The sequence below is a fragment of the Canis lupus genome, chromosome 24, assembly GCF_011100685.1.
Source record: "Canis lupus familiaris isolate Mischka breed German Shepherd chromosome 24, alternate assembly UU_Cfam_GSD_1.0, whole genome shotgun sequence".
Lineage (NCBI taxonomy): Eukaryota > Metazoa > Chordata > Mammalia > Carnivora > Canidae > Canis > Canis lupus.
In genome coordinates, this window is record NC_049245.1 from 36,856,004 (window position 1) to 36,875,148 (window position 19,145).

The 19,145-nt window shown below is 41.5% G+C and overlaps 1 protein-coding gene across 2 annotated transcripts in view; it reads right to left on the reverse strand.

The window, feature by feature from the left end:
- The window catches only part of B4GALT5 (beta-1,4-galactosyltransferase 5), a 75,956-nt gene that overhangs the window by 13,184 nt on the left and 43,627 nt on the right, over positions 1 to 19,145 (reverse strand). For both annotated transcript variants that reach the window (XM_038572571.1, XM_038572572.1), the window contains exon 2: positions 6,832 to 6,966. In XM_038572571.1, the coding sequence (XP_038428499.1) occupies positions 6,832 to 6,966 (135 nt within the window). The remainder of the gene's footprint in view (positions 1 to 6,831; positions 6,967 to 19,145) is intronic.

Below are 19,145 nucleotides of genomic sequence, written 5' to 3' on the forward strand. Positions count from 1 at the left end.
ACTATTTTTTCAGAGTACTAACATCTTACTCACCAATCCCCTTTGGGATTCCGGCAGGTTCTATGAAAATTAAAACTTCCTATTCAAACTCGCTTTTGCGCTGGAGAATTCTACAATCTTCGACTCAGATATTTTTTAAACAACATTGTGAGAGGGTTTCCAAGAATCAACAGCTAATAAAATCAGTGAATCCTTTATATAGGCACACACTATCTGCTCTACAAGTGCCCACAGGACACAACTCAGAGTCGACTTGAAGAGAATTCAGTCTCTTAACGGGGGGTGGGGTGCGGGGGGGGGACGGGGGAGGACACAGAATGCTTTCTATCCTTTTTCTTAACAGCTTTCCTGAAAAACACCAAGCCTGCATTAATGGGCATAAACAAAACCAACATGAACCTTAAAGGCAAAATTACATTTACACAGAAATTAGCCCCAAGTCCTCAGTTTGTACATGCAAACCTGTCCTAAATTGATCTTTTTTGAAGGTATTAACACTTCAAAAAGCTATGTCAAGAACCTCCAATACTAATCATTACTCTGGATAATTCTGATTTTGCTTAATTATATGTGTGTGTGTATAAATATATAAATGATTTTCTTTAAGAAAAGTTTTCACATGTACCAGACAATGTGTATTTTGTGATATGCACATGTGTAGAGGGAAAAGCCGCTTCGAAACAGCATCACGATAATTACATTTGCTTCTCTGAAGGAGAAGAAATTCCCAGAGGCATTATAATAGCATTTTCATAAGCAAATTAAAAAAAATCACAGAAGAGAATAGTAATTCCGAGCAATGACAGAACCAAGCCTTAGAACTATAACCTAAACAGGAAATAAATGAAAACAAAACTAACATGTAGAAGAGACAAGACACTTTCTAGCCTTAGCAATCCTACCTTGAGGGTTTGTGAGAAGATACAGATAAAGCCGTTTCTACTCCCTTCAAACACTAATAAGCCCCATAGCAACCAGCAAAACAAAAGACAAAAATCAGCACCACTTATTTTTTCTTCTGATTACTAAATTAATAGTAATTTTTTAAAGACCCCACAAATATACTTTTTTTTTTAAAGATTCCATTTATTTATTTGACAGAGAGAGAGATCACCAGTAGGCAGAGTGGCAGAGAGAGACAGAGAAACAGACCCTGGGATCATGAACTGAGCCGAAGGCAGACGACTCACTGACTGAGCCACCCAGGTGCCTCCAAATATACAACTGCTAAGTGGAAGTAAACGTGCCCTACACCTTGAGGAGAAACCTCCCCCCCTCAAAAACCTTCATTTCCACCTAAAATTTCTAATTTTAAACCTAAAATTTCTAATTTTAAATTCTTTACATAAAAATTTAATTGAGGGCAGCCCCGGTGGCACAGCGGTTTAGCACCGCCTGCAGCCCGGGGTGTGATCCTGGAGACCCGGGATAGAGTCCCACGTCGGGCTTCCTGCATGGAGCCTGCTTCTCCCTCTGCCTGTGTCTCTGCCTCTCTCTCGCTCTCTCTGAATAAATAAATAAATAAATCTTTAAAAAAAATTTAATTGAAACCTGCTTTCTCACCAGTAGAAACCTTTTAAAGAAGTGGAAGAGGCAGAGGAAATTAACGGCTTGTGAGCTGGTAAAGCTGCCTGACTACTGTGGGGTACCAGGTCTCCTTTCCAGCTGCCCAGAAATGGGCACTTCCAAATGACAGCTTTTTCCTCTTCCTCTTTTTTTTTTTTTTTTAGATTTTGATTTTTAAAGTAATCCCTACACCCAGTGAGGGGCTTGAGCTCACAACCCGGAGATGCCAAGTCACAAGCTCCCTTGGCTGAGTCAGCCAGGCGCCCCTTCCTCTTCCTCTTCTACAGAGCATCCCTCCCGAACAAGGGAGGGGCTGGCAGGATAAAACAAGCCTGATGAATTTCTATGGCCATGGCTTTATTTTTTAATTTAAGTGTAATCTATTTTATATCAGGACATGTTCTCCCAGCATGGGAGGTAGGAAGGGCAAAGAAGGCACCGCTTCTACATTTATAAAATGGAAAAACAACAGATATCCTTCCTACCTACAAATTCAGATGGCCTGATTATTCAACTTTGCTTTATACCAGTGGTTCAGCAGCCACGCCTGCACATTAGATCATCTATGAGACTTTAAAAAATCCTAATAATGCCCAGGCTATTTTCCAGATTAATTAAATAAGAATCTTTGGGGTACATACATTGGTATTTTTTAAAGCCCCGTCTTGGAAGGGTTTTTCCATGTGTACTCGGGCTGATGGCTACCCTAATACATAGGAGTGGCAAAAATCTGCCTTCTCCCTTATCTTACCAAACCCAGTTGAGCAGGGACTGGGAAATACTGACCAATAGATTTCAGGAAGAACCACCACTTTCCCTTTCCATTTGAGAAAAGACCAAACACTTACCTCTCTGCTTGAAAAATGTGGAAATTTTATATACTAGAAAAATGTCATCAGAATGAATATCTGTACAATATAAAGAATTAGCATTTTTCACAACTTAGCATGCCTAAGGATGACCCTGCACCTGCTCAGTGAGCAGACATTGGAATGCTCATGGGCTGAGCATCTAAAAACTGGAAAGAATAAGAATATCTAGCTCACTGAATATATTACCAAACACCCCGGCAATGACTTTATTCATGTTATTTGCTTATGGCACCTGTTTCCAAGGATGTGGGCAAGAGAACATTCTTCTGAGTACGTGACTGTAAGAGGGTCCGGGCCAGAGGTGTGAGGAGGTTTGTATATATGTGTGTATGCACGTATATATAGAGGTAAGAAATGTCCCGCTGGGTGAAAGTTATAGGTAGAATGACACCTTCCAAACTCATATTTAAGAATGAGAAAGGACAGGTCACTCAACCACTCACCTTATCTATAAGACTAAGTAGGGGGGGAGGGGGGCTGCCGGCTGGCTCAATAGATGTAAGACTCTTGATCTCAGGTGGTGGGTTTGAGCCCCACTGTGGGAGTAGAGATTACCCCAGAACAGAAATAACTTTAAAAAGAAAAAAAAAAAAAAAAACCCTAAGTGGCTGGACAAGATGAACCCAGAGAATTTTATTCTGATGCCAATGTTCTTTTGAGCATCTCTGCCACTACTCACAGGAAGCTCTGCAGGATTCCCAATCTCACACACACATGGCTTTCGGTGACAAGAAACTGCTTCTCTAATTTACCACATCAGGTGTATTTCCTGGCTTACAGTCCTCATTCCCTTAAGTGCATTCTTATTAGACAATCACCATTTTAGCTTTCAAAGGTAAAGAAAGCTAGCATTACTTAAATGTCACACAAGGGCTTTCAGCTACACTTGGCCTAATGAAGGCTGCAGATCGTAGGTGCATGCCCTAGCACTGTGTCCAGGGTGCATGCAGCTGCAGAGCTCACAGAACCACCTCAGTCCTGCGACCACCACAGTCCTGCTACCTTTGTCAAGCCTCCCAATGGCTCCCGGAGGGAGTGGTCAGGTCAGAAATGACAGTCACCCAACCTTCTCAGCAGCTTCAGGCCCAGAGTCTTCCCTCTGACCGTGACAGACAGAGAACTACTTTGAATGAATAAAAATGGTGGGTTTTCACTGGATTCACTGCCAGTGAAATACTACTTCCTTTTTAATACTTCCACTCCCCAAGGATGTGCCAACAACACAGAAGCCAATTAAGATGGTAATCTCGGAATTAGGTTACACATAAAATGTTTTCTTGTTAAATCTATTCACTCATGCACTCAAAAACCACTTCCTGAGGGCCTATGTGCTAGGCAGTATAATTGTGCTGGGGCTACACAGACTGGAGAGGCAATGAAGGCACTGTGGGTTCCTAGAGGTCAGCAAGCCCAACCCCACAGCCACATCAAGTCCTATAACTCCTGGGTGCTTCTGCCCTCTCATCCCTAAAGTGGGAACACAGCATTTACCACACTTGAGTTCCTATGACAAGTCCACAAGGCAATGCAAGTAAACTGTCTAGCACATAGTAAGACAGCCCCTGATAGCAAAGACTTCCAATTTATAAGGGAAATAGATACCATGAACACAAAATGGATTATTACTCCAACCAGAGGGATGCTGGCAAGAAGTATTTTGGTGTATTATAATCTGAAAATAAACACATGTAAAGTCAAATAATAACGAGTCCCAGGATATGCCTTCCAAGGGTGCAAGTCACTCAGTACCTGGTTTTCAAGGACAATAAACCCTGAGGGAGTCAGTGAGATTCTGTGCTTGTGAAGGGACAGGAATCCTGCTTGTGCCCTGCTAACTTCAGAGATAAAACAGACTACTTCGCCAAATGCCCAGATGGAAGTCCTAGCATCATCTGACCTTGGCCAGGCATGAACACTTGGACTGGATAAATGTCATGGCAGCACAAATGTTCCTTTTTCCTCACTGATTCATCACGGGAAAGAGCTCTGGAGAAGCAAAGGACTCCCTAGTTTCATCACACGATGAGAAGCAGGTTTGGGGCGGGATTCAGGAAAAGTCATATGACCCATCACTCCAACACCCCCAAGATATTTGTATTACACAGAAGTAGAAGTCACATAAAATCCTGCCTACCAGGACAGGGCCACGCTTGAGTCAAGGGAGACATAGTGTGTGGGGATTATTTGCAAAGTCTAACGCCACACACGATGAATTAGGAAACAGAAGTGTGCTCAGTCTTCTCCCAAGACCTCAGGCACTCTACTGGTTCCTCTTCCAGGTCTGGTTCAGAGCTCAGGTAATTGTCCCCTGAAACCACAATTTGGCTGAAAAACTCTGAAAAGTCCATCACTTGCTCTTTGCAAACACGAAGAGAGGAAGTATCAAAGCTTCAGTTTGCTAACTCTACTCCTTTGTTGCTAAGGTGGCCAGCAGGGCAGACTGAAGATAAACGAGGATGTGGTCAATTCTTTTAAGAATTTCACTGCTCTCTGAGAGGCAATGCTTTCTCCTAGATCCCAAGCACCACAGAATTCTCATTTGCAATGTTTGCAAAGCAATTTCACATTCTACAGTGAGCTCTGGACAATCGCAGGACTCACTACCGAAGAAAAGAGGGCTGATTTGGAGAAAAGAATACTTCTTAAACGATGCTCAGAATACTGCACCAGGCTTGAGTGAAGTGAGGAAAGCACACTAGTTCTCAGTTAAAGGAAATAAAAGGCAAATCACAAATGCTTAGCAAAATAAAATCTCAGAATCTATTTTTTAAATAAAAATCGCCCCTGGCCAGATAGGAGAAGCCTCACGATCGTCCCATTTAACCATCTGGAAATACTTTCTATGTTCAATTTTTGGAAGAGTTAAAAAGAGAGACAAAAAAGACAGCTTTCAAAGGTGAAGAACTTGCTGTGTTTAGCGTTTATAAAAATAGTTAAGAGTCAAAACTATGATTCAGGAGCAAGTTCTTTTAATATAATGTTAGGCAAGCCATCTAACCTCTGTGTTCTTTCTTCTTCTTTATATAATTACTGCTTACAAGATAATAAAAGCCACAGGTAAAAGTTCCAAAGATCGAGAAGGCAGAAATGTTCATTCTTGTGTCTGTCATTGCTATCTTTAGCTTAACAGTCTGAAAAGCCTTCTGCAAAGCTGAATGATTCTAACCACCAAACTCAGCCATGTAGCTAGCAGTAAACCACAGGATGAAAACTACACCTGACAAGGGAAGGTAAACCAGGTGAACAATGAAACTTTTTCCAGAAATTGCTTTTTTAATTTGTGGAGACTGTCCTAGATTATGTGATTATTAGGAAATGGAAAGTTGTTAAAGTCTCAAAGCATTCATAAACAAGGTACACAAGTCCTACTGGGCTGACCAAACTCAAGTACAGTCCAACAGGAAGAAAAGAGTTGGAGCAGCTCTTACAGTGCGGCAAGCAGAGCCAGATTTGCTTTGAAAATACCATGGAGAGGCACCTGGGTGGCTCGGTTGGTTAGACATCTGCCTTTGGCTCAGGTCATGATCCCAGAGTCCTGGGATCTGAGTCCACATTGTCAAGTCCATATTGTTGGGCTCCCTACTCAGCGGAGAGCCTGCTTCTCCCTCACCTTCTGCCCGTCCCCCCTACTTGTGTTCTTGCTCTCTCGCTCTGTCAAATAAATAAACAAGTAATCCATAAAAAAGAAAATAAAATGGACCACCACTAACACCACCATATGCAACAAAACAAACCAACCCCACAATGTTGAGCTGTTAAATAAGTAAGTATAAGGAAGTCTGGTTGTATGGGAACATATTTTGAAATCAAATTCTTTCCAGAAACAGCTTTTGGTTGCTCCTGTTTTGCTGGTGTCCTAAATATATACTTCATTTTGGTACTCTCTTGGAGGCTAGACCACTGAAAAAAAAGGGGAGGGGGGGGTCTTAAAAGATACTCCTTGCCTCCTCTACCCTGAAAAGTCTTAGGAGTGAAACTGCAGCTATCCAGCTACCCTTATTATACTGTCAGCAACATGAACAAGGATTCATTTTGCAAGTCTCTTTTTTAGTAATGAGGTAATATGACTGGCCAAACCTTCTCTTTTATAATGTATTTTTTCCCATCAAAAATAATTATCCGAACCAAATTTACCTTTGTGGGGAGGAGACATTCTTTTTTTTTTTTTTTAAGATTTTATTTTTTTATTAGAGATACAGAGAGAGAGAGAGAGAGAGAGGCAGAGACACAGGCAGAGGGAGAAGCAGGCTCCATGCAGGGAGCGCGACGTGGGACTCGATCCCCAGTCTCCAGGATCCTGCCCTGGACCAAAGGTAGTACTAAACCGCTGAGCCACCCGGGCTGCCCGGGGAGGAGACATTCTAATCAGGCCACTTTTCTACTAACAATATACCTGAGTCATTCACACTGCTATTCCTCTTCGCATAAGCACTGCGAACCACCTGCTCATAAACCTGAGCGCCAATAGTTCTCATGTTGTCCCGGATCAGAATGCCTTGAGCTTGCATCATGAAGAGGTAGGTGTTCACTGCAGAAGACAGAAGGGAAGGGGAAAAAGACATGAATTCAAAAGCAATCATTAAAACAAAACAAGAAAACAAACATATTTGGGCTTTCCTTGTTTCTCTCTTTAAAAAAAAAAACAAAAAACTTATTTCAGTTCTAAAATCCCAAAATGCCTTACCTCTATTTTTCATACTGGGCTCTATGTTTCCAAGGATAACAACATTTCCTGGGTAGCTCAGTAGGACTAAGGGGAATTTCTGTCAGTATTCGGCAGTTTTAGGAAAAAAACCCAAACAAAACCCATAAATTAAAAAAGCTACATTCCACCAAGTCTTCAAATATCCAGTCTGTATCCCAGCACTGTGATGATCACAAAACCTTTATGGATTGATTAAAACAAGTATTAAAAACAATCTCATCTCACTTTAAGTTTACTTCCCCAGTGCTCACTGGCTATCCTCAGAGAAAGGAAAGCAATGATTGTTCTGCCTACTAGAAACATCTAGGTCCAGATCTGGTCTTGGCCCTAAAATCCAAAGCAACGGGAAGAGAACAGACAGTTTGGTCCCAGTGTCAATTGAAACACACTCCCTTTATAATATATACAAATACTGAACTATTACGTTGCACACCTGAGACAAATACATCAACTATACTTCAATAAAAGCAAAACAGAACAAAAAATTCATTCTTAAACACATGATTATTCAGCTTAACAGTCCAATCACTGTCATCCCTAGGGAAGGATCTCCACTTGAGTTTTTCTGAAGTGTCTCTGAGATGTGAAATGAGGGAGTCAAAAAGATGACTCAGTAGAGTTCCTGTATTCCCCCTTCCAATCTCAAACACCGTGCCATCCATTTTCAAGGAGCTGTAAGGTTTTAAAAGACGGCTTCCTAACCAGCCATTCTAATCTACCCACTTTTCTCTTCACCACTGTAGAAGGGGGCGTGTCTTACAGGGGTGGCACATTTACAAATCCAAACTCTGGTGTGCGCTGGAGATCATCTGGATGGTTGGCTGCCCTCCAACCAGGCCTCAGGCAGATATGCTACCAACAGCCTGGGCCACTCTGCCAGACTTGATACACATGGCCTCAGGCTGTCCTGGCTCTTCCACGAAACATATTTTATTGACACCACTTCATCATTATTATCACAGTGTCCTGTACACAATGCGCAGTAAATAATGACTAAATGGATGAACCCTAGATGTCAATTTACTTTATTTCAAGCTACTGTGTTTGGTGCTTGTACTGGTGACAGGGGTGGGGATGGGGACAGACCAACTGGCAAAATGCTCCATGAAAACCCCAGGTGGCCCACATTAAACAGGGACATAAACCTAAGGATATCAATGATCTCTAAGGTATATCCTGAGCCATAAAATAATAAAAGACAAGTCAATGTTCATAATGCTCTCAGAACCAAGGTAGTTTCAAAGTAGGCCTTGCAGCAACTGGAAGACAACCATAGGTCAATTTCTGGCAGGGGCAGAGTAGAGATCAGATAAGAGTATTTATTCTCTATGGCCAGGAAAGTTACGGGAAAAGATAGCTCCAAATGCTTAAAAAAAAAAAAAAATTCTGTGAAGCCAGTAAAAAGCAAGAGTCACATCTCAGTTTTTATCTACAGCAGATAGCACAGTGCCTGGTCACAGGGGTAAGACAGTCTAGAAATATCCCTAAACAGAAGATTTAAACTCCATCCAGTATCGAATTTCTAATGTGGTTTCATGTTTTCTTTTTCTTTTTTTCTTTTTTTTAACATTTGGGCTACAAAGTAAGTACATTACACATATTACATATAACTGTCCTGAAATCTTCCTTCTATCCCCAACATAATACTAAACTAGCTGTCTTCAAGAATATGAAAACAAGGGCAGCCTGGGTGGTTCAGAGGTTTAGCACCTGCCTTCAGCCCAGCGCGTGATCCTGGAGACCCGGGATCGAGTCCCACATCGGGCTTTAAAAGAAAGAATATGGAAATATTTATTTATTTATTTATTTATTTATTTATTTATTTATGATTGTATTTATTTATTCATGAGAGACAGAGAGAGGCAGAGACACAGGCAGAGGGAGAAGCAGCCTCCATGCAGAGAGCCCGATGTGGGACTTGATCCCGGGTCTCCAGGATCACGCGCTGGGCTGAAGGCAGGTGCTAAACCTCTGAACCACCCAGGGATCCCCGAAACAAATACTAACCATTTCATGTAAGGCTGTTAGCTGGGCACTGCAAAAAATATACCACTTCCCTTCCTCTAAATTTCAGTCTTCTTCATACTTTTATCTTCTGCACTGCAAAGGACACTGCTGTTGGCTCCTCTTTTAAATTCTCCACCCCTACCCTACTTTTTGAAGATTTATTCATTTATTTGAGAGAGCCAGCGAGCAAGCAGGGGGAGGGGCAGAAGGAGTGGGAAAAGCAGATTCCCCACTGAGCACAAAGACAAACACAGGGCACAATTCCAGGACCCCTGAGATCATGACCTGAGATGAGGCCAAGAGCCATCCAGGTGCTCCCTCCCTCTATTCTGGAATCCCAAGTGGGGCCCATGAATTTGCACTTGCATCAAGCTCATAAGTGATACCAATGTGGAGGGTCTGAGGACATTTCCAGAACGATGGCTCTAGAGAACTTCAGCTACATAATAAATAATGAGTAACATTGAGCCCTTAATTATGTAATTCTTTATTTCATTTAATCCTCATAATTATCCTAAGAGGCCAGTAATACTATTCAATTTACAATTTCTAGATCTCAGGTTCTCCATGCAGCTTCACCAAGGTCAGCTGAGCAATGGACCTTGCACCAGGTATATCTTTTTTTTTTTTTTAATTTTTATTTATTTGTGATAGTCACACATTGAGAGAGAGAGAGAGAGAGGCGGAGACATAGGCAGAGAGAGAAGCAGGCTCCATGCACCGGGAGCCCAATGTGGGATTCAATCCCAGGTCTCCAGGATCGCGCCCTGGGCCAAAGGCAGGCGCTAAACCGCTGCGCCACCCAGGGATCCCGCACCAGGTATATTTATGCTCAAAGGACTAAGCTCTAAGACCTCGCTCATCCCTCAAAGATTTCAGGTACCCACATGGTTTACACGATTATTGCTAAGAAGGCAGTCTTTATCTCCTCCACAAAGGTACCAGATGGATCTTTCTTAATTACAGATTTATCCATGCTGCTCCTGCTCAAAAGCCTTCCATCCAGGGGCTTCCGCTCCCCTGTCTGCCATGCAAATCTCATTAATTCTTCAACCCCCAGTTTACATATATCTTCGGTCCTCCTCAAATTTCTGCAGTACTGTTACAGATTATTTAAAAATGTGCCTTTTGTTTATATTTTGCCTTAGGTGGCTGTCTCACGTTAGGGTTGTCATTCAATTAACAAATGTACATAAATCACCTATTTATGCTCTTTCTGATTATCTACAGGAATTAGCACAATGCTGAAAAAAATAAAAGGGTGAGGAAGAAAATAAACACAAATTCATAGCCTCAGGATTGGACGGGATCGTGAAGAATACTTTTCAACACCTTTAATGCTTCCACACCAACCCCACAACCGTGCCTTCCAAGAAGACTGAGTCAGTATGTAAAACACAGCCGTCTTCGAAGAAAATCCTACTTTGGGTTGGTTCCAAAATGTTTCCCAATCACTTTTACCCACTGGTTCTCATTCCACCTCTTGACAGAACAGTCAAATCCCTTTCTCCTGCCTGGGATAGCCCAAGACAGCATTTTCAATTTCCCTCCACCCACCTAACCCGGCCCCGCCTCCCAAGGCTAGGCAGCCCCTTGTCCTTTGTGTGCCCCTCCTCCACATCCTGGCTGCTGGCCTGGAGATACTGGCCCAGCAGTCTTCACTTGACAAGAAGTGGTGCCATGCTCACAGAGCAGTCCAGGTGCAGGCTGATGCGCCCAGAAACAAGCAGGACCACCAGCAACCCTCTTCCATCTGTTACAGAGTGGTCCACTAGACCTCCTCTTGGTGATTCACAATGCAGGATAATACAAGGCTAAAGAAATTCTACACCAGAGATGTTCAACTATCTAAAACCAGCCATGTCCCAAACCAGCCCTACTTCCTCCAGATGATTAAGCAACATCAAGTGATTCCCTGCAGGACTTTGGGAAATTCTGTTTTAGACATTTCTATTAACAGAATTTAGAAGTTGCCATTATTTGTGGGTAATCAACTGATAATTGCTGAATGTCATGGATAAACAGCAGTCACACCGAATCATATTAAGCTTGCTGGAGGCAAAAATCCTCCATTCTTTCTAAATATGGGCTGCTAAAGCTGCCTCTTTCGTCTTTTGTGCTCAGGCACTTGGTTATACAGATCAAACCGCAGGACCTTACAAATGTCCCCATTAAAAGTCCTGTTACTAAATTGGCATGTGGATCCGGCCTAAGCTAGGAAGTTCATATGCACACACATTGCTTTTGATCTAAATTATCTCATTTAAAATTCACATCTTTGTAAGGTAGATATCATCTTGATTTTTTATTTTAGATAAGGAAGCCAAGTCCTCCATAAGTCATTTACCCAAGGTCACATGGTCAGTGAAGTAAAAAAAAAAAAAAAAAAAAAAAAAAAACCAGAGGTGACATCATTTTGAAGTTTTTGGGAAAACAGTACTTTCCAATAATATGGTCTCTATCATTGGTAGCTGAATCACAGCTGAAAAAAAAAAACACCCTAATTTAAATTGGCACACACTTGTTAAGTCCTTCATTGTGTCAACAAGTATCTACCGAGCACCTGTTTTCCTGGGTACTTTTTACAGGCAGTACTGGCCACAGGGGGCCAAGGATAAGTAAGACAACACAGAATAAGGTACAGACACAAATATGAAATTATAAAGCAGGGTGATAAATGCTAAAATAACATTTACTACAAATTCAGGCTTACTAATTACTTTCTTACACTTCCACAAGAAACCGTAATTACTATCCAGCCCCAGTATCTAGGTTGAGGGACCTCTCATGACCATAATGCAGTGGAGAAAAATAAGCTCCATTCAGGTTTACATAATTGGAAATTTCCATCCAGGTGCCAATGTAAGCAGCCTTGGGCCATGGCATTAACTGGAGCGTTTCTGGGAGCAAAGCACTGGGTCTCCTAACCGGAAGACATACTCTACTTTCCATTAGAATTCCGGTCAGCCTCCATATCCATATGAATCAGGTAAATGATTTTCACTTGAACACACATAGTAATAAAAGACTCTGACTTATAAAATTCCTCGCAAGATAATGGGACCTAACATTCCAGATTAAGGGCAAAATAATTTGAGGAAAAGACAAAATTACAAGATTCTCTATACTTAAAGATTTCATAATTTTTTAACCTAAAAATGTGTATTCTTAATGTTTGTTACATCTGGCTTGGTACGCTAAAAGCAGAAAAAGAAAGTCATTCTTTTCCTGACCACTCTTAAAGATCTGTGTCTTACCCTCAAATACACAAACACCCCAACATGCACACATGCATGTACACACACACACAGCCCAATCTAACGTCCCTTCTTTATTTTCCCACTTGACATACTACACATTTTCTTATTATTTGCCATTCTACTGTTATTTCCTCACTAGAATGTGAGTTCCATGAGTGCAAGGAGCTATGCCCCTGGTGGCTAGAACAGTGTGTCTGGAACATAGAAGATGTACAACCAATATGTGAATAAGTGAGTTAGTCAGGACACTAAACAATTGAGTCTTCTGAACTAAGCTGTGCCCAAGAAGACATAGGTTTGGGATTCCAAGTCCTTCTCTTATATTAGCTCCTTCTCCTTTATGGGAGAAATCCAAAATGTCGTTCCCCAACCTATTCCTAAGAAAAGTTAAGCAATTCCTTTTTATTAATTCAGCATACCCACTACATAGATTAATTTTCCCCCCAAATGTGTTCTCTGGTACTCTCCCTCCTCACAAAGTTTTTTTTCATGTTCCTTAATATAATGCACAAGTTTATTCAAAACCTTATACGACAGGGACACCTGAGTGGCTCTGTCAGTTAAGCGTCCGACTCTTGGTTTCAGCTCAAATTATGATCTCATAGGTAGAGATCAAGCCCTCCATGGGGCTTCTTGTTCAGCAGGGAGTCTGCTTGAAGATTCTCCCCCTGCCCCTCTCCCCACTTGCATGCACACACACTCTCTCAAAAATAAACAAATCTTTAAAAAAACACAACAAAACTTTGTACAACATTATTTATAATAATAATAAAAAAAAACACTGGGAAAAACCTAAATGTTCATCCAGAAAAGACTGGTTGAAAAAATTACTGTACATTCATATGATAAAGCACTATGAGGCCATAAAGAGTGAGGAACCATTAAAAATAGCTCCAAACTGGAAAGAACCTACAAGTCCATCTACAGTAGAACAAATTAAAAACGTGTAGCTTATGTGAATCTTGGAATACTATATAGCGACCAGAATGAACAGTCTGTATGCAACCACACTGATCTCTCATACATCCTGTAGAACAAAGACATCAAAAAACACATGGTATTATTCCATTTACATAAAGTCTAAACAACTAGTCTACAGTGTAAGAAGTCAGGAGAATAGGTATCTCTGGAGTGGGCAGTGGAGAAAGAGGGCTTTGGCATTTTTTTTTTTATTTCTTGACCTGGGCACTGGTTACACAAGCGTGTTCATTTCATAAGAATTCATCAAGCTGTTCACTTATTTGTGAACATTTTAATAAGTATGTTATATTTCCATAAAATTTACCCCCTCCAAAAAACCCCAAAAAGAATGAAGAAAATCTGCGAACCAAATTCCAAGGTTATCTTTTTAAATGAAAAAAAGCAAAGAGCGCTAATAGTGTGCACACACATGTGTGTGCTGTTTCAGCAACAAGGTGAAATTTTATACACTCACACATTTTTATAAAAAGAAGCATACAAAAGGCAAACCAGGTAAAACACTCATTATACATCTGTTATGTGCCAAGAACTGCCCTCTGCTCTGTGGATAAAAAGTTAACTATAAATAAGATACAGTCCTTGTGATTATCTGCAGTGCAGGACCCAGACAAGGAAACCAACAACTAGTCATGTTTCCAAGGGACAGGAGAGTGGCTACTATATCATACTGTGAGGGCAAGGTTGGAAAAACACTCTCAAGAAGAAGAAGAGTCTAGAGTAGGTCTTAAAAGAAGAGTGCAGAACAGGCTGGGGAACAGCACCCATGAGGATGAACGGGCATCAAGGGAGAAAGCGCACTTGAGGACTGAAAAGCAGTTCAGTACGCTGGACTGAGGGTATGTATAGCGAAAATGTGAGATGAGGCTAGAAAAACAAAGGGTGCCAAGATTACAAAGGGCTTTGTGTGCTATATTTAGGGGCTTGACATTGAAGAAATAGTCTAGGATCAGATTTCAGGTGGGCCAACTAGTAGGTATCAATCAAAACAAGCAAATTCACCCCTATGCACTTTCATGGCTTCAGATATTCAGCTGACATTTTTAGTATCTAGACCTAAGTTCCTTAAGCAAAGGAAGAAAGTTCTTTGGATGAACTGAGGCTGTGTGTGTGTGTAGAATCCCACTTGGTTACTAAAAGCTGGGTGTCCGAATCTTACCAAAAGCCCTATTTTCGATCTACGTGAAGCAGCAGGAGGAATATCCTGTCTGCCAAATTTGGAGCCAGCAGATGGAGTAAAGATGTCAAGATTGAAAGCCAGGGACCATTCATACCAACTACAGTGGGAGAGCTGGGGTGGAGGGAGGGCTTTTGACAGGCAGCAAAGGTGCTGCTTCACATTTGAGTGGGCTGCCAACCGCCCTGTCCTTCCCCTGGATGAGCTCACACCAGGCTTCTCTGTTCTGCCCACCCCTACAGACCACGCAAGGTGTGATCTATAACAGTTGTCAAGTACATTCCAGGAAAACACTGCAACATATCCATGAGCTAGGGTTGTATGCCATGTCCACGCTCTCAAAATAAAATAAAGGATGGGGAGAGAGAGAGAATGTAAAGAGAAGAGAAGCAGAAAAGGAATAACTAGAGAACAGGAAGGCTGCTCACTTCCTCTCCCTTCCCCCACAGACAAGAAAGGATACAAATTAAGGGGAAAGAAACAAAGAACAGACATAGGCGTTTTGGACTTGAGTTTTGCCGTGCCAGAGTATCTGCAAAACCTGCACTACCATTTTTGACCAATATTTTCCGAGAAAAACCAGAGCCTGAAAAACAACTCATTTCTACCAGCAAAAACAGAGATTAACAGTGTTCACTGCTCTGCACAGAGGTGCTCTGTAAAAAATGCAGTCACTTATTCTGCTTATAAAGAGATGGCTCCCTGGGAGAAGTAATACACTTCCCCAGCACCTGTGTGTCAGCACTTTCTCAAATACCTGTCACTTCATTTCCTCCTCACACTAAATCCAGGTAGGTAACTGCACCCTCATTTTTAAATTATTTATTTATTTTAATTTTTTTTCACACCCTCATTTTATAGATGGGGGGACTCAGGCCTGGAAAAGGAACCTGTGTATAGCCAAGATCTGTCTCCAGAGTCCAAGTTTTTTAAAAAAATACTATGTTCTATCAACTTCTCAGATTCTCAAATGTCTAGAAGTCCCTTGACTGCACAGCTATTGTTCCCATACTTTGCTTACTGATTCCTTTTATTTGGATCCTCAGTGTCAATATCTTATACTTGACTGGCTCCCAATATCACACTTCCATAGTGGGTGCCAATGCTTATCATATATGGTATAGTGCACCCCTAACATTTTATTAAGTTTTATAAAAATGTAGTAAGTCTGAGGCTGTACTATGAATCCTGAATTTTTTGCATTTCAGATCTACTTAAAATGTTGGCGGCTTATACTCTACACTGAGAGATATTAAGATCCATGTTTGCAAGTGCACAGTGATACATATTTAAGAAAGAAAATAAACGTGCTTTGTTTTGTCTTTTTTTTTTTTAAGATGCAAGGCATTTTTTCAGGGCACCTGGGTGACTCCAATGGTTAAGCCTCCAACTCTTGATTTCAGCTCAGGTCATAATCTTGGGGTTGTGAGATAGAGCCTGGCATGGGCCTCCACACTGAGCGTGGAGCCTGCTTAATTAAGAGATCCCTGGGTGGCTCAGTGGTTTATCGCCTGCCTTCGGCCCAGGGTATAATCCTGGAGTCCTGGGATGGAGTCCCCCATAGGGCTCCCTGCATGGAGCCTGCTTCTCCCTCTGCCTGTGTCTCTGCCTCTCCCTCTCTCTGTGTCTCTCATGAATGAATAAATAAATCTTTAAAAAAAAAAAAAGAAAAAAAAGAAAATCAAGGAATTTTTTTGACAAAAAATTTACAGCCTTTGGCATATCTATATTAATGTTCAGGAGCAACTGTGTGGCAATTTTCAAACAGTAAAGTATTTAAAGAAAACTGTGTTTTGGGGGAAGACATTAAGAGAGCGAAGAACCCTCAAAATCATTTGGGGGAAAATTTCACTCAACAAGTCTTTTGCTTTCCTAGTTCTTCCCATCTGAGGCAGAAAAACCACCAAGTCAATCACAGAGAGTTCTGTTTTCCACCCTCCCTAGTTATTATTCCCAGCTATTGAAAAAAAAAAAAAAAACCCAAGTGGTAAAAATTAACAACTATGAAAAACTCTGTAAACATTTCCACTGACCTGTTAGTCTATTGTCTGTTAAATTATTAAACTGTACATGAGATTAGAAATGAAAATTCTGCCTAAACAGATATTAACTAGCCGAGTAGCCTAAGGCAATCACTTCAGCTTCAGCTTTGTCTTCTTCCCCCAGATTTTTTTTTTTAAGATTTTATTTATTTATTCATGAGAGACACAGAGAGAGAGAGGCAGAGACAGGCAGAGGGAGAAGCAGGCTCCATGCAGGGAGCCTGACGTGGGACTCGATCCTGGGTCTCCAGGATCATGCCCTGGGCTGAAGGCAGCGCTAAACTGCTGAGCCACCCGGGCTGCCCTCCCCCAGATTCTTAACAGCATGATTACCAACCTCTGCAAGTACATACCCACAGGAGGGGCTCAGCCGACACAGAGGCCCCAGTCCTGCACTGTGTAACCTGCATGAAATCCTGGGTCAGAGAAAACTATACATTACCCTTCTGGCACTGCAGCCACCCTGGCCCTGCCCTGGGGGTAAAGCGGTAGAGAGGGACCAATAGGGCAACATGGCAGCTGACTCCAGGCAAAGGTTCTGCCCACCTCTCGGGCCTCACCTCATGGCCAGGCAGGACCACTCTTCCGTCTGAATGTGCTCTGGTGATACTTGCTCATACTAAAGCTTTCATGGCCCCTTTCACAGCTTTTCCCGATATCATCCCACCCACCCACCCCCGGATTAGAATGGTCTTGGCTCTTTTCTAATTAATACATAAACTCTTATCCATGACCCCATACATCTGAGCAGGGCTCTTCCAGCAGGCTGAATGCATCTTATGAGTACAGACTGTCTTTTTTTTTTTCTTCAATCTATAATGTCTGATAAATAGACACTTGGCTATTAAATTAATGAATTACAGCCCAGCACACAGCACGCTGTTATGGCCATTTGGTGGAGGTGACCTGTTTTCTAAAGCCAGATATATACCGGCTTTTCTGCAACCACACCACAAAGATTCAGCCAGAAAAGGGCAGAGTGAAACTTACTACACTTAACTAACTTCGCTGGTGTAAGTGCAAATTGGTATAACCTTTTGGAAAAACTATTTGCAAGTTCAACAAAGAGCCATAAAAATGCTCATATCCTCTGATCTCACAATTTCAGTAAACTATTCCAAATATGAGGACATTCTTTGCACAAAGTCTTATTAAATTATTTCTAAAGGCAAAAATTTGGAAAACAACTCAAAAGCAACAGTAAAATAATGGAGAATTTAACTGTGATTCATACACTTGACAGGATCTTATATAGCTTTAAAAAGCTATGAAACTTTATAAACACAACAAATGTACAACACCTAGCACAGACTACCACACTTAACATGAAAAGAATTCTGTTACATTATGGTAATTAGTGCTAAATAATAAGCATATGCATGAGGCTGGAAGCAAGGTTACTCATGTGCTTAGGTGTTAGTAGTATGTGAATTGACTTTTACTTTCTTCTGTCTCCACAGCTTTTCTCTACAACAGTTCTATATATATCTATATAGATATCTATATCTATATAGATTTAATTATACAAAAAAAAGACTCCTCTAGCAAGATTGGATAATTTATCTGACAAAAGACATTAATAAACAAAACATTCACAATTTCATTCTTTGTCAGGCTGGGCGGGGGGGCGGGAGCAGGTTCATAAAGTATGCAGCTGTCATACTTGAATTCTCTCCACATCAACATTCTATTCTAGAAAGGTTGTCAATAATGGCCACTCGTCGGGACGTCTGGGTGGCTCAGTGGTTGGGCGCCTGCCTTCGGCTCAGGTCATGATCCTGGGATCTGGGATCGAGTCCTTCATTGAGCTCTCTGTGGGGAGCCTGTTTCTCCCTCTGCCTGTGTCTCTACCTCTCTGTGTCTCTCATGAATAAATAAATAAAATCTTAAAAAAAAAAAAAAAAAAAGGGATCCCTGGGTGGTGCAGCAGTTTGGCACCTGCCTTTGGCCCAGGGTGCGATCCTAGAGACCCGGGATCAAATCCCACATCGGGCTCCCGGTGCATGGAGCCTGCTTCTCCCTCTGCCTATGTCTCTGCCTCTCTCTCTCTCTGTATGACTATCATAAGTAAATAAAATTAAAAAAAAAAAAAAAAAAGGCCACTTGTCAAGTTCTCCCTACCTTGAGGCCCAGAAGAGCTTCTCAAAATCAGAAATGTCTACAGAAACCAAGAATCTACATATTGACAAGGGGTTCTAGTTTTCGGTCTTTGGGAGTGAAGCATACATCTACTGCACACATGACAGATATGATTGGAAAAGTAAGAAAGCAATCGTGAAAATCTTCCTTCTAAGGAAGAAGGTAGAGGGGAAACTCTGACTGGAGAGGCCAGCAACACTGGTTTGAGTCCTGTCCCTGGTTGGCTCTGTGGTTGCTTTTCTCAATCTGTCCAAACAAGCCTTGATCCCATCATGGATACACAGGAGGTCCATAGATAAAATTACATCACAAGCATTCAAAATATAAGGTGATATCATATTGAAAAATTCTGATTCTTCTCACTTCCCTTTGGACCTTGAAGGTCACTGAACTGCAAAG